General features: G+C 45.7%; 1 protein-coding gene across 6 annotated transcripts in view; it reads right to left on the bottom strand.

The window, feature by feature from the left end:
- Positions 1–14,823, bottom strand: part of PER3 (period circadian regulator 3) — a 50,336-nt gene that overhangs the window by 3,487 nt on the left and 32,026 nt on the right. For 5 of the 6 annotated variants that reach the window (XM_066270554.1, XM_066270553.1, XM_066270557.1 and 2 more), the window contains 7 exons: positions 13,842–13,963; positions 13,425–13,598; positions 11,654–11,896; positions 10,736–11,412; positions 8,897–9,005; positions 1,294–1,477; positions 587–737 (listed from right to left, as the gene is read on the bottom strand). In XM_066270554.1, the coding sequence (XP_066126651.1) occupies positions 587–737; positions 1,294–1,477; positions 8,897–9,005; positions 10,736–11,412; positions 11,654–11,896; positions 13,425–13,598; positions 13,842–13,963 (1,660 nt within the window). The remainder of the gene's footprint in view (positions 1–586; positions 738–1,293; positions 1,478–8,896; positions 9,006–10,735; positions 11,413–11,653; positions 11,897–13,424; positions 13,599–13,841; positions 13,964–14,823) is intronic. The other variant, XM_066270556.1, reaches the window with a different exon arrangement.

Consider the following 14,823-nt stretch of genomic DNA (forward strand, 5'->3'; position numbering starts at 1 on the left):
TTCCCTGGTTATAACGTTTGACTTTACACATTGCCTCCCAAAGCTGTCACAACCATCACTACAGAACCAAGTCCTGGAGCCGCTGGCAGATGAGCGTGCCCCCATTCCAGCTGTTCACTCATGCTCTCGTTGTAAAGATGTCACAAGAGCAGAAAAACCACCGGGTCCCCTGGAGACTCCTGGTGGGTGTGAACACTACCTCCGGCGTGACTCTTACACCTTGAATTTGAATTCTGTTCAAACATGTGTGCCTATGTGAAACACCAACCTCCGACACCCATCTCCTCTGTAAATTGCATCTCAGAGCAGGTGCTCTACTCCTTACTGCCCCATAATATGCCAACCGGTGGAAGGAATAATGCCGGTGGGCAGAGACCTGTCCTCAAAATCCAATGAACCGTGTAACCTTATACAAACGGTCTGACATCTGCATGCCTCCTTTTGTTGCTTACTGGTAAACAGGCACGCACCACAGGAGTGACCCTGAGGACTAACCTTCCCATGGAATCACGCGATGTGTGTGGAGGGCCCAGACCACCAGCTGGACCAGCACACACCAGCGGACTGTTGCGGCCACCGAGCTCACCTGGAAGTCCATGCCATGCGGGAGCGTGCGGCTCCGCACCCAGGCGTGTGCCCTGGCCAGCTCCGCCCTCTGTCTATGGGAAAACTGCGGCTGCCGCCCCCGCATGCTCTCCAGCTTCTCCAGGTCTTCTCTCAGGACGGTCTCCTCAGCCCTGAAAGTGAGCAGACACAGCCTTGACAGCCCTGAGGATGGCCTGGGGCCCTTGCCACGCCACCTGGAACAGCAGCCTTCTTGTTCTGTAATAAGCTGTACATTTCTTGTTATACGACATGTATATATGAAGGACACATTAAAAATAAACCATTTCTTTGCTCAGTTTGTAATAAAGCCTCTTTCTCTTGGTGGAAAACATCTGTACACTGTTGCAATGAGACATGCAGAAGAAACAGGTTTCCTTAGTTACCTCAGAATGGGAGAACCCAGAGTCTCCACAGAAAGTCCCTACACTTATGCGCTATCCTGGAGGGCACTGCTTTTCTCTGTCCCCCTGCTTCACGATGGTGACATGATCGTCAGTCTGGACCCACACACATGTGGCGCAACCACTGTTCATGAAATCATTCACCATTTGACTTCAAATGAATGAATTTGAAAATACGCTTCCCTGAGAGTATATATAAAAACACTGAAAAATCACTTTGTATTTAAAAACACACGTAAGAAGCCATTAAGGAACTCATAAGCAGGTCTTCTCCGGCGCGCCTCACCTCTCAGGGAGCTGGTAGGTCATCAGGACGCACTCGGGTGTCTGCCTGATCATTCTCCACATGGGCTCTTCAGCGAGATCACGAGCTGCCTCCTCTTTCTGTGCCTCAGGAGCCTGCAGCCCGCTTTCGGTGACTTCAGAAGAATAATCACTGCTAGCAAAACAGAGGCTGCTGTCACTGGCTCCTATCAAGAATCCACAACAACAATGGATTAGAAAATGCCTGTCAGGGACTGGTTCCTCAACTGACCATCATTCTTCAAAGACTTTGACAACTACCTATTCCTCTCCAGCACGCCGCCCAGACTGCGCCCAGGTGACCTTGCCCAGGTGACCGCACCCACCCGGTGACCTCGCCCAGGCTTCTCTGATTTCCCCAAGCTCTCTTCCTCCGCCTCCAGGCTCTGCCATCTGGCGGCCACAGCCTAGCATGGCCCCTCTCAGCTCCGTCCCCTCAGTCACGTCTCAGCCTCACTTTCTCGTCATCGTTCAGCTACACATCTGGAACAGTGCCCTAGTCATTCAGCTTGGAGCCCGAATCCGTCATTCAGGGACACTCTTTGCAGTACCTTCAACTTCCTTTTCACTCTGACTTTTCGTAACTATTACAATGTTAACTCTGATAAAGCCAAGGATCAACTGTTTATAGCTAAATCCAAGAAGCCTCAGACAGGGAGAAAGGCACACAAAACAGAGTATGTTGGTTCTACAATAAATTCATCATCCCCACAAGGATCAGTAATCTAGCACTGGCCATGGCTATTTTCCACTTCTCTGTTTCCTACCTCACTTTCACCTATTTTATAAGAAAAAAGGGGAAGGCATTAGAAAAGAAACTCATTATCCTGAGACCAAATGTAACTTTAGTCGTATCTGTACGCCCTCCTCACCTCTTCCAGTTATGACGGAGACGCGACTGGCCACCCCAAGGCCCACCCCTCCACACTGCTGTCGGGACCACTCCTTTCCTGCCTTGCACCTGACCTTTTAGGTTCTCTCCATTGACTCTGGGACAAGAACAACTAATCCCCCAAACAAAAGTACCTTTCTAATTTTTTAATAAAGCATATGGGTAACTATAAAACACATTTTTTCCCTCATTAATAAATCTCTTTAAAGGATAATGGACTATGTAAAGCAAAAAAAAATTGTGGGCTTATAATACAAGTAGAAGTAAAATGTAAGTTAAAAACAGGAGGGTAAATGGAAGTCCTCTGTTTCAAGGCTCTTAGATGTAACATGATGGAATAGGTATAATATTTGAAGATAAACCGTGATAAGTAAAAGATGCACTTGCAAATCCTGGAGTACTGACTTAAAAAAAAAGAGGTATAGCTGAGAGCCAATAATGTTGAGAAAAAAGAATCATTAAATGTATATAATTAACCCAAAAGGAGGAGGGGAGGAAGAAAAGAGGGAGAGAAAGAACAGATGAGACTAAAAGAGCAAGATGGAAGATTTAATCTAATCCTGACCATATCAATAATCACATTAAATGTAAATGGTCTAAAGCAGAGGTCCCCAAACCCCGGGCCGCGGACTGGTACTGGTCTGTGGGCCATTTGGTACCGGTCCACAGAGAAAGAATAAATAAATACATTATTTCCATTTTATTTATATTTAAGCCTGACCAATGTTTTATTTTAAAAAATGACCAGATTCCCTCTGTTACATCCGTCTAAGACTCACTCTTGACGCTTGTCTCGTAAGTTCGACAATTATATTTTAAAATGCCACAGTTTTGGCCCTGGCCGGTTGGCTCAGCGGTAGAGCATCGGCCTGGCATGCGGGGGACCTGGGTTCGATTCCCGGCCAGGGCACACAGGAGAAGCGCCCATTTGCTTCTCCACCCCCCCTCCTTCCTCTCTGTCTCTCTCTTCCCCTCCCGCAGCCAAGGTTCCATTGGAGCAAAGATGGCCCGGGTGCTGGGGATGGCTCCTTGGCCTCTGCCCCAGGCGCTAGAGTGGCTCTGGTCGCGGCAGAGCGACTCCCTGGAGGGGCAGAGCATCGCCCCCTGGTGGGCAGAGCGTTGCCCCTGGTGGGTGTGCCGGGTGGATCCTGGTCGGGCGCATGCGGGAGTCTGTCTGACTGTCTCTCCCGTTTCCAGCTTCAGAAAAATACAAAAAAAAAAATACAAATAAAAAATAAAATACCACAGTTTTTACGCTGGTTGCATAATTTTATTTTGTGCATTTATCCGTCCCACCCTAAAGGCTGGTCCGTGAATATATTTTCTGACATTAAACCGGTACGTGGCCCAAAAATGGTTGGGGACCACTGGTCTAAAGTACTCTAATTAAAAGGCAAGAACTGGCCCTGGCCGGTTGGCTCAGCGGTAGAGCGTCGGCCTGGCGTGCGGGGCCCCGGGTTTGATTCCTGGCCAGGGCACATAGGAGAAGTGCCCATTTGCTTCTCCATCCCCACCCCCTCCTTTCTCTCTGTCTCTCTCTTCCCCTCCCGCAGCCGAGGCTCCATTGGAGCAAAGATGGCCCGGGCGCTGGGGATGGCTCCTTGGCCTCTGCCCCAGGCGCTAGAGTAGCTCTGGTCGAGGCAGAGCAACGCCCCGGAGGGGCAGAGCATCGCCCCCTGGTGGGCAGAGCGTCGCCCCTGGTGGGCGTGCCGGGTGGATCCTGGTCGGGCGCATGCGGGGAGTCTGTCTGACTGTCTCTCCCCGTTTCCAGCTTCAGAAAAGTACAAAAAAAAAAAAAAATTAAAAAAAAAATTAAAAGGCAAGAACTATCATATGGATAATAAAGCAATACCCAACTAATAGTGAACTTTATACTTTTAAAATTTTTTATTTATTGACTGATTTTAGAGAAGGGGAAGGGAGGGAGAAAGAGAAATAATGAATTGTTGCTTTGTTGTTCCACTTAGTTTGGCATTCATTGGTTGGTTCTAGTATGTGCCCTGACCGGAGATCAAACCGGCAACCTTGGGGTATTGGGACAATGCTCTAACCCAGTGGTAGTCAACCTGGTCCCTACCGCCCACTAGTGGGCGTTCCAGCTTTCATGGTGGGTGGTAGCGGAGCAACCAAAGTATAAATAAAAAGATAGATTTAACTATAGTAAGTTGTTTTATAAAGATTTATTCTGCCAAATGGTGAAAATCCAACATAAAGTACTTGGTAAATAATTATTATTATATACTTTAACTTGCTATAACTCTGTTTTATAACTTTTATAAAGTAAAATTCTCTACTTTATAAATCACCATTACTGTAGAACTGGTGGACGGTTAGAAAATTTTACTACTCACAGAGATGCAAAAGTGGGCGGCGGTAGGTATAAAAAGGTTGACTACCCCTGCTCTAACCAAATGAGCTAGCTGGCAAAGGCCAAAAATGTCAACTTTAAATATAAAGACACATACAAGTTAAAAGTAAAATGATTAAAAAATATGCCATGTAAAAGCTTAACAGAATAAAACTGGAGTAGATATATTAGTATCAGACAAATGAGATTTCAAAGTAAGGTACATATCCTAATAAAGGGATGAAGTCATCAAAAGGACTAACAATCTTAAATGTGTATGCACCTAATAAGAGATTCAGCATACATGAAGCAAACACTGGACTGTAAGAAAAGACAAATTCACAGTTATAGTTGGACATTTTAAGAGCTCTATCTTAGTAACTGATAATAAGTAGACAGAAAATCAGGATGTAGTAGGCTGGACCAACATTATCAGCCAACTTGATCTAATCTACATTTACAAGAAACACCACTCACCATCACAGAGCACATTCTTTTCAAGTGCACAGGAAACATTTGTCAAGACAGACCAAATTCTGGACCACTAACAAGTCTCACTCAATACATTAAAAAAAATAATACAAAGAATGTTTTCTGACTTCAATTAAGTTAGAAACCAATGAAATAGCTGGAAAAAACCCAAAATTAGGAAATTTAATACATTTCTAATAACCTATGGTCAAAGAGGAAAACACAAGGAAAATTAGAAAGTATTTCAGACTGAATGAAAATAAAAACACACATTAGGATTGGAGGGATGAAGCTACAGAACTGTTTAGAGGGAAATGAGCATTAACTGTTTATATTAGGAGGGAAACAAAGTGTCTCATCAATGGCCTAAGCTTCTATTTAAGAGCTTAGAAAAAGCAAATAAAAATAAAACAGAAGAAAGAAAATAATAAAGATTAGAGCAGTAATTAATACAAAACCAAAAAACAATAGGAAAAAAGCCCAAAAGTGGCTTCTTTGAAAGTTAATACAATTGGTAAATAGTAAGAACAATCAGGAAAATATTATTATTATTTTTATTGATTGGTTTTAGAGGGAAAGAAGCGGGAGAAGAGCGATCAACTCATAGCAGTTGCTTCTTGAATGTGCCTTGATGGAACAAGCCTGGGGTTCAGAACTTGTGACCTTCAGCATTCCAGGTCAATGACACCTTATTCACTGTGTTACCACAGGTCAGGCAGGAAAAATATTAATATCAATAATAAGAGTACTATGGATTCCACAAACATTAAAAGAATAAGGAAATACAATAAAAAAGTTTATGATAAGTTGGATAACTTAGATGAAATGGACAAACTCCTTAAAAAATACAAATTACCAGAGGTCACTCAAAAAGAAACAGATGACATGAATAGACCTCACTCTATTAAAGAAATTAAGTATGCTGTTTAAAACCTTTTCACAAAGAAAACTTGAGACCCAGATAGCTTCACTGGTGAAATTCTATCACACATATAAGGACGATGTACTACCAATTCAAAACACACTATTTCAGAAAACAGAGGAGGAGTGAACCATTCCCAACTCTTTTTTTTTTTTAAAACAGCATTACGCCGATAACAAAACCAGACAAAGATATTACAGGAAAACAGTATAAAACAGTATTTGTCACAATGGGTGCAAAAATATGTATTTAACAAAATATTAGGATATAGATTCCAGTGATATGTGAAAAACACTAAAACAGCATAATCAATACCAGGTTAATTAATGTAATTCACCATATTAATAAAATAAGGGAGAAAAATCGTCTGATTATCTCAATAGGCTGTAGAAAAAAAATCACCTCGGTGATTTAATAGTAGAAAGGAGCTGCCTGACTAGGAGGTGGCACAGTGGCTAGAGCATCGGCCTGGGATGCTGAGGATCAAAGTTTGAAACCCTGAGGTCGCTGGCTTGCCAGCTTGACCGTGGGATCACAGACATAACACCATGGTTGCTAGCTTGAAGCTCAAGGTCGCTGGCTTGAGCAAGGGGTCACTGGCTTAACTGGAGCCCCTCCTCGCCCCCCCCCAACTAGGCACATGTGAGAAAGCAATCAATGAACAACTAAAGTGCTGCAACAAAGAACTGATGCTTCTTAATCTCTCTCCCTTCTTGTCTGTCCCTCTCTCTCCATCTCTATCTCTTGCTAAAAATAAAAAGGAACCTCCTCTCTCAATTCTACTGACAAAGAACGTTTAAGGAAAACCAGCTTTCACACCATACTTACTGGTGCCACCTGACTGCCCGCCCCTGAGACTGAACAAGCAGTCACGTCTGGCTCGCCACTTCCCCTCCGCACTGTCCTCGGGGCCCAGCCAGTCCAATAGGCAAGACAAGTGAATACAGGCACACAGGTCAGAAAGGAGGAGGTAGAACTGTATTTGCAGACAGCAGTACTGTCTATGTAGAAAAGTCCTACAGGCTGTACAATAGAGCTATACAAACTCATCGGTGAGCTTAGCGAGACTGCACAATAGAACGTTTAAAATACAAAATCTGACTGAATTTCTAGAGGCTCAAAACAAAACCTGGAAATTGGAATTTACTACACTATCAACTATATGAAATTCTTCGGGATAATTTTAGCAAAATATGCATGGGTAAGACCTGTACATGGAAAACTACAAAACATTGCTGAGAAAGAGTCAAGACCTACATAAAAAAGAAACAGCATGCTTGTGGACTGAAGACTCAATACTATGAGGGTGATAATTCTTCCAAAACTAACCACAGACTCAACACAGAGTTAATCCAAGTCCAACGGGTTTTTTTGTTTGTTTTTGTTTTTGTAGAAGCTAAAGAATAAGAACCGGACTCTGCAATTTACATAGACAAAGAACTTACAATATTCAAAATTACTATGAAAACAAGAGCGAAGCTGGAGAACTTAACCCACCCGAGTTGAAGACTTACTTGAAAGCTACATCAAGACTGTGGGATGTGCCCTAAAGCCAGCCATCAAGATAAACAGAACGGAGAGCCCAGAGACATACCCAAACACACAGGACCAACTGATTTTCAACAAAGGTGCCGCGATAATACAGTGCGGGAAAGATTAATCTTTTCAACAGACGGGGCGGAACAATATCCATATGCCACGGAAGTATATTGACCCCTTACCTCACCCCGTATATGAAAATTAACTGGTGATGGATCACAGACCTAACTAGAAAAGCTACCTCTATAACACTTCCAAGCCAGAGAATGTCTTAGTAACTTCTACTTAGGTGAAAGATTTCTTAAAAAGGACACACAGCACCATCAATACAAGAAAAAAATTGATCAACTGAACTTTATTAAGATTAGAAACAATTTGCTCTTTAAAATGAAGCTAAAAAAATTAAAAAATGAAAAGGCAAGCCACACGGAGGAAATTTTTGCAAAACAAATAGTTGATAGGGGACTTGTACCCAGAATATACACAAAACTCTTTACTCAACAGGATACTAACACCCCCTCCCCAAAAAAGTGGGCAAGAGACTTGAACACATATGATGACAAAAAGCACATTGAAAGATACTCATCACTGCTCATTAATAGGCAAATGCAAATTAAAACCACAATGAGGTATCACTACATTAAATACTGGAATGGCTAAACCTTATGTGATGGACAATACCCAGTGTTGGCCAAGATGTGTTGCAAATTGGAGCTCTCATACACTGCTGATAGGCATGCAAAATGGTACAGCCACTCTGGAAAACAGTGTGGCAGCTCCTTATAAAGTTAACCATACACATGACCTAGCAATATCCTTCCTAGGTATTTACCCAAGAGAATATAATAACATGCCCACAAAAAGACTCAGACTGAAACGTCCATCGCAGCACTGATGGTCCCACACTGGAAACCCGATACACCATCAGCTGGTGAGTGGACATGCACACAGCATGACTGTCCTCGGCCATGAGAGGGGACAACTGCTGGGAGGGCTGTCGGGACGAACCTCAGAAGCCTGTGCTCACTGAAGAATCCCAACACAGAAGACAGCCAGCCGGCGGTTCAGTTTACGTGGCACCTCAGAAATAACACACTCAAGAGACACAAAGCACATGGATGGAGGCCAGGGGACCAGAGGATCAGGGCAGGGGCCTGACTGTAAAGTCACAGGAGAACTTCCCGGTGATGGAAATGCTCCACACAGTGCCCGGGGTGCTGGGACCTTAATGCATATACTTCTCAGAATTCTTCCTTTCTACACCTAAACTTGGCATAGATTGCCCCCAGCAAAGCTCATGGAAAGTGAAAAGGAAGAAAATCCTGGACTTCTACCCCAGCTTGGAAACCAGACAGCCCGCCCCCCATGAGACTGCTGGTGGCTGAGCGGGAGGACTGTGCATTTGGACCCACTACCTGACGCTGCAGAACCAGGTCCAGAAGGACGCTCCTCGGTTAGGGGCACTGTCGACAGGTCGCTGGCAGTGATGTGGTCCTTCTTCCTGCCGCTGCCTGTAACACACTGCTACAAAGTAAGAACATAAGGAAACATTTTAATATCTCATGGGTTCTGTTACAAAAATAACTGGGAGAGCTTCAACTTCACATGTTGAATGGAACAAAATGCCGGGTATCACTGTGAAACTAAACAATCCCAGTCTGTCCCCAAGAATGTGGTTCCAATTCCTTTGTATCTAATATTCAAGATACTGTTGTTTTTCTGAGCACCTACTACAGGCCACAGACCACACAGGTGCATGTTTGAAATTTTTTATCATTCAGAAAAGATGTATTGAACATTGTAAACATTCTAAGCAGCGTCCCAAATACTAGGAATACAGCAGGGAACAAAACAAAGTCCTAGCTGCCCTGGAAGTCACACAGCACTGGGCCGGGGGTGGGGTGGGGGGAGAACTCCGTAAATATCAATATTACTGCATTTAATCCTCAGACTCAGCTATGAAGTATTCATCCTTCTACTTTTTAAATAAGGAAACAAAGGCAAAGACAGGTTAAATGACCCGCCTGAGCTGACCAGCTAACAAGGGACAGGGCGGGGACCCGAACCCATGTCTTATTCTGCAGCCCAGGCTTTGCTCACCAGGACACACTGCCTGGCCTTAGATTTCTAGTGAGTACACTAGTATCAGGCTTTCAAAATGAGCACATTTTCTTGAATGGTATCGTTTTCTCGGTGTGGATGTGTTAAAGCAGGGGGCCAGTTCCCTCAGACCGTTAGAGGGCCAGACTATAAAAAAAACTATGAACAAATCCCTATGCACACTGCACATATCTTATTTTAAAGTAAAAAAACAAAATGGGAACAAATACAATATTTAAAGTAAAGAACAAGTAAATTTAAATCAACAAACTGACCAGTATTTCAATGGGAACTATGGGCCTGCTTTTGGCTAATGAGATGGTCAATGTCCGGTTCCATATTTGTCACTGTTAGCCGTAACAAGTGATATGACGTGCTTCTGGAGCCGTGACACATGCGTCCCGTGTCTTCGGAAGTAGTACTGTACGTGAGTGACACCGCGCTTTGTGGCATCCGCATCCTGTGCTCCTCTCACTGACCACCAATGAAAGAGGTGCCCCTTCCAGAAGTGCGGCAGGGGCTGGATAAATGGCCTTAGGGGGCCGCATGCGGCCCGCGGGCCGTAGTTTGGGGACCCCTGTGTTAAAGGGTACTTTGAAGGGTGGGGTGAGAAAAACGGTATAAATATTCACGCTCATCTAAGATCCTATTCCAAAATCTAACCTGGTAATCTGAGTGCCTTTTTAGGTGAAGGGCTGAAAAGTTAATGGAAATGAACCAAAAATTCTTTTTGTTTGGAAATGACATGGATAAATGGGAAACTACAAACTGCCCACTTGACTGATGAGGACTGGCAAGCATCTGAAGAAGTAAAATTGCTAACCCATGCCTGTGGGCATGGCCTATTCCTTCCTGTTCCCCCAGACCATGACCTCGGTTGTGGGTAAGAAAATAGATTTCACAGGCAATGAACATGTTAAGTTTAATGCTTGGATATCAAATTTTAAAGGGGGGAAGACTAAGTTCCTAGAGAAAATCTGAGAGCACTTTGTGAAAACCACGTGGTATTTGAGACCAGGACCAGCAGGCTCTCTCACTCCCCTTTCTACAGAGTCAGGAAGACACGGAAGGTCAGCCTGCCCTGCCCTCACCCCCACTCCCACAGGGTACCGGCTTCCTTTCTCAGCTGTGTGCCGGGAGCTCGCATCACTTACACGCTCAGCCTCTGGGCCGACATGCCTGCTGGCGTGCTCGGCAGACGCGCAGGACCGGGGCGTGTCCTCTCGGAGCAAGTCCAGCTGCAGTGGTGAGCTGGTCCTGGAGGGGAGGAATGGGTGCTCCCCGCTCTGGGTGTCCCAGGCCTCCCCAGGCCTCTGCTCCAGCACCGGACACGGTGGTTCCAAGCGTGGGGCTACCGTGGATACCGAGGGCGGGACTTCAGAAGGGCCTGTTGCTCCCAGGAACGGATATGGAGAGAAGGACGGTGCCAACAGGGGACCCACTGGGGGGTCAGGCAGGAAAACGGTCAGGAAAGTATCCACACAGGGCAAAGGGACTGCTGGGAACAGTGGCCCTGGCAGGCAGGCCGGTGCCATCACCAAGGTGGCGTGCTCTCCCCCGAGCGAGGTCACGGTGGGCAGGGGACACGCCGGCACGAGGTAAGGGGCCTGGCTGGGAGCTGTCCCCACAGCCGGGAACGGGAGCGGCAGGCCGGGTGCATGGAACGGGGCGGTGGGGAACGGGCAGCAGGACTGTCCACTCTGGCCGTCAGCTCTGAAGTGGGAACAGAGGGCATCCCCGGGGCACCGGCTGCCTGGTGGCTCTGGCAGCTTCTTGCGTTTGTGCTTCCCCTTCCTGCAGCCAGCCGACTGCATCTGCCTGGAGGCCGACTCTGGGGGGACAGACAGGGCGGCTGTGGAAATCAACCCCGAGGAGGGGAAGGCGGGTGACAGTCCTAACATCTGCTCTAAGACAAGCAGGGTCTGGGTGAGAGCTGTTGCTACAAGACAAATTGATCTCAGCATCCCCAGTCGGCTCCTTCCAGGACTCACCGCGCCCCACCTCCCAGCACCTAGATGGGGCTGAGAACAGCGATGGCGGCCAGAGGGACGGGTCTTTCCGAGTGTAACTACCTTGCACATAGCAACATTTAGCTTGGCTTCTGCTATCTTGCTGCAGGTAGGAGTTGTAGGGCGAGGACAGAATCTTCTCCCGGAACCTGTCGACATAGTTCTGCTCCTCCTTCTGTGTGTGGGCCGACAGGACAGCCTTGGTGAGTCCCACGTGTTTAAATTCTTCTGTGGTCATTGGGACTGGCAGCGGGCTGGGTGTCCAGGGTCCACAGGCCAGGGTGGCTTCCTCGGCTGGAATCAGTTCTGCCGACGTAGAAGAAGAAAGAGTTCATTTAATTGCTGCCAACCGTTTGCATTTATTTATTTTCACCAATTTAACAACCTCTTACAAACATTATAGTAGCCAGAATATAAAAAGCTTTATCAACCCAGCACATAAATCCTTTGTTTTTTTCTGCCTGTTTCATACTCTCTGTATACCTGTTTTAGTTTAATACTCAATGTGCAGACTTATGTATTTAAACCTTGCTTTATTTTCTAACTTTAATTCTTAAAGATTTTATTTATTGATTTTAGAGAGAGAGAGAGAGAGAGAGATAGAGAAAGGGAAAGGTGGGGGAGAAAGGAGCGGGCAGCATCAACTCGCAGTCACTGCACCTGCGCGCCTTGAGCGGGCAAGCGGGGTCTGGAACTGCTGACTCCAGCATTCCAAGTGGATGCCTTACTCACTGTGCCACCCAGGTCAGGCTTAAATTTTGCTTTTTTTAATAAATATTTTCCCACCTCCCTCAACTCTTAAAAATGTTTTTTTATCTTGAAATTTACTTTTTAATCTGTAGTACATTCATGTGGTTCAAAAATCAAGAAGTGGCCTCGGGCTCATGAGCAACGACTCTAAGCTCACAAGAGTCTGTGTCTGGTCCTCACCCATGCACAGCCTGGGGTCAGCAGGGCCCGCTCCCTGCTGGAGCAGGGCTGTGGGCTCCTGTCTCTCTTCGGGGCGGAGGATAGAAGCGGAGCATGGTGACAGCTCAGTGTGTGTGAACCCCCCACCCCTCCTTCCTCTCTGTCTCTCTCTTCCCCTCCCGCAGCCAAGGCTCCATTGGAGCAAAGATGGCCCGGGCGCTGGGGATGGCTCCTTGGCCACTGCCCCAGGCGCTAGAGTGGCTCTGGTCGCGGCAGAGCGACGCCCCGGAGGGGCAGAGCATCGCCCCCTGGTGGGCAGAGCATTGCCCCTGGTGGGCGTGCTGGGTGGATCCCAGTCGGGCGCATGTGGGAATCTGTCTCTCCCCGTTTCCAGCTTCAGAAAAATACAAAAAAAATAAATAAATAAAATAAAAAATAAAATAAAAAAAAGTCAAAAGAATAATAGGAGGCAGCACATGGAAACAAAGAGAAGACTTCAGATTTTCCAAGTCATACTGTTAGATGAAGGGAGTGATCGGACTGACGTAGAAGACACATATGCCCTAACCAGCCACTATTAGTCAGTCTGCACCTGGTACCTCCTCTCAGGGTCAGCACCAGAGTGACCTGACCGCATGAGCATGGCCAACACCGCCTGAGGGCTCACTGCTAAGTCCGGGTTCTAAGTGTTTCACGTGTCTGCTGATTTGATTGACAAATGACACAAGTTAGAAATACAGTCCAAAACAGATATACATATGTAACAAATATAAACATGACATTTCTGAAAATATTTGAACTGAGTTAAAGGAGAAAGCACTTGTAATTTAGGCGTATTGCTGAGTGAACGGTATAGGTCACTTCTGTGTTCTCCCAGCGGTGCACTAGTGCTGAGTGTGTCTGAAGGCAGAGCTAAGTGTGGTACCCGGCTCCGGCGGCGGGACGTGCACCATGGTGCTGCTGTAACTGCACTGGCTGACGCCGGAGCCCAGGCTCAGGGCCGCGGTGGGCAGGCTCTGCGCGGTGCCCCCTTCCGTGTCGGCGGACCATCCGGTGGCTGGCACTTCCGATGTAGGTATGGCTGGGGTCTGAGAAACAGCTGTGGATACGAGAGAAGCTGATTGTAAAAAAAAAAGAACTCCCAACAGGAATTTGTTAATAACCAAACAGCTTACAGACATTTATAACTGACAAAAACCTACAGGCTATAAAAGGAATACGAAACTAGGGTCGTTTGTGATTACAAGGAAATCATTAAAGTTGAGAAATGAAAGAGAAACAGAGAGAAAGTGTGACTCTGTAAAAATTCCTTTTATCCAGCTACGCAGGGCATTCCTGTTACCTTGCAAGGCCTGAACGTCATCTGCTTTGTGGTTCTGCCTGTCTTCTTCCGAGGAAGACGTTGTATTCGTACAGGATATGCACTTTCTCTTCAAAGTCGGGGTGCTGTAGCTCTGCAGGTACCTGCCACACCATAATGAGATCACGTACTCTCACCTGGCCCCTGACTTGGCCACCTCCCCCTTTGCCTGTCCCTCACAGCTTCTGATGGATACATTGTACATTCTTTCATTTATTTATTGAATACATTTCACGTGTAACATTGTATAAGTTTAAGGTATACAGTGTTCTAGTTTAAGGTATACAGTGTTCTACTTTGACAATCCGTATATTGTAACAGGATTGCCGATAGAGATGTTATAAACATAATACAGTGCAGTCATGGAGTATGATATTATTGTGTATTTTTATATACTGTGCACTACATATCTAGTGCTTATTCACCATTTTAAGTTTACACCTTTAAACAAACCATTACATGTATCCTCCACCCCATCCCCAGGTCACTCTCATTTTACTGTTTTTTCCAGGTTTCTCTCAGACTCCACATATAAGTGATATCTTACAGTACTAGACTGCCTGACTTCTCTTACTTGGCATTCTGTGCTGAAGGTCCACCCATGTTGCTGCAAGTGGGAGGCAACCTTCCTTTCTCACGGCTGAATAATATTCCACTGTGTGGACCATATTTTTTTAATCCAACTGCTGACGGGCATTTGGGTTGTTTCTGTATCTTGGCTATCGTGAATAATGCTGTGATAAACACGGGAGGCAGATAGCTTGTCAAAGTCCTGTCTTCACTTCCTTTAGGTATATACCCAGAACTGAACTGCTGAATTATAATGGTGTATTTTTAATTTCTGATACATTGTTTTCCATGGGGGATATACACTCCCATCAACAGTGTATGAAGGTTCCCACATCCTAGCCAGCACCTACTGTCTTGTCTTGATGATATCCACTCTTGTGAGGTACTATCTCAC

The sequence above is a fragment of the Saccopteryx bilineata genome, chromosome 3, assembly GCF_036850765.1.
Source record: "Saccopteryx bilineata isolate mSacBil1 chromosome 3, mSacBil1_pri_phased_curated, whole genome shotgun sequence".
Taxonomy (NCBI): Eukaryota; Metazoa; Chordata; class Mammalia; order Chiroptera; family Emballonuridae; genus Saccopteryx; species Saccopteryx bilineata.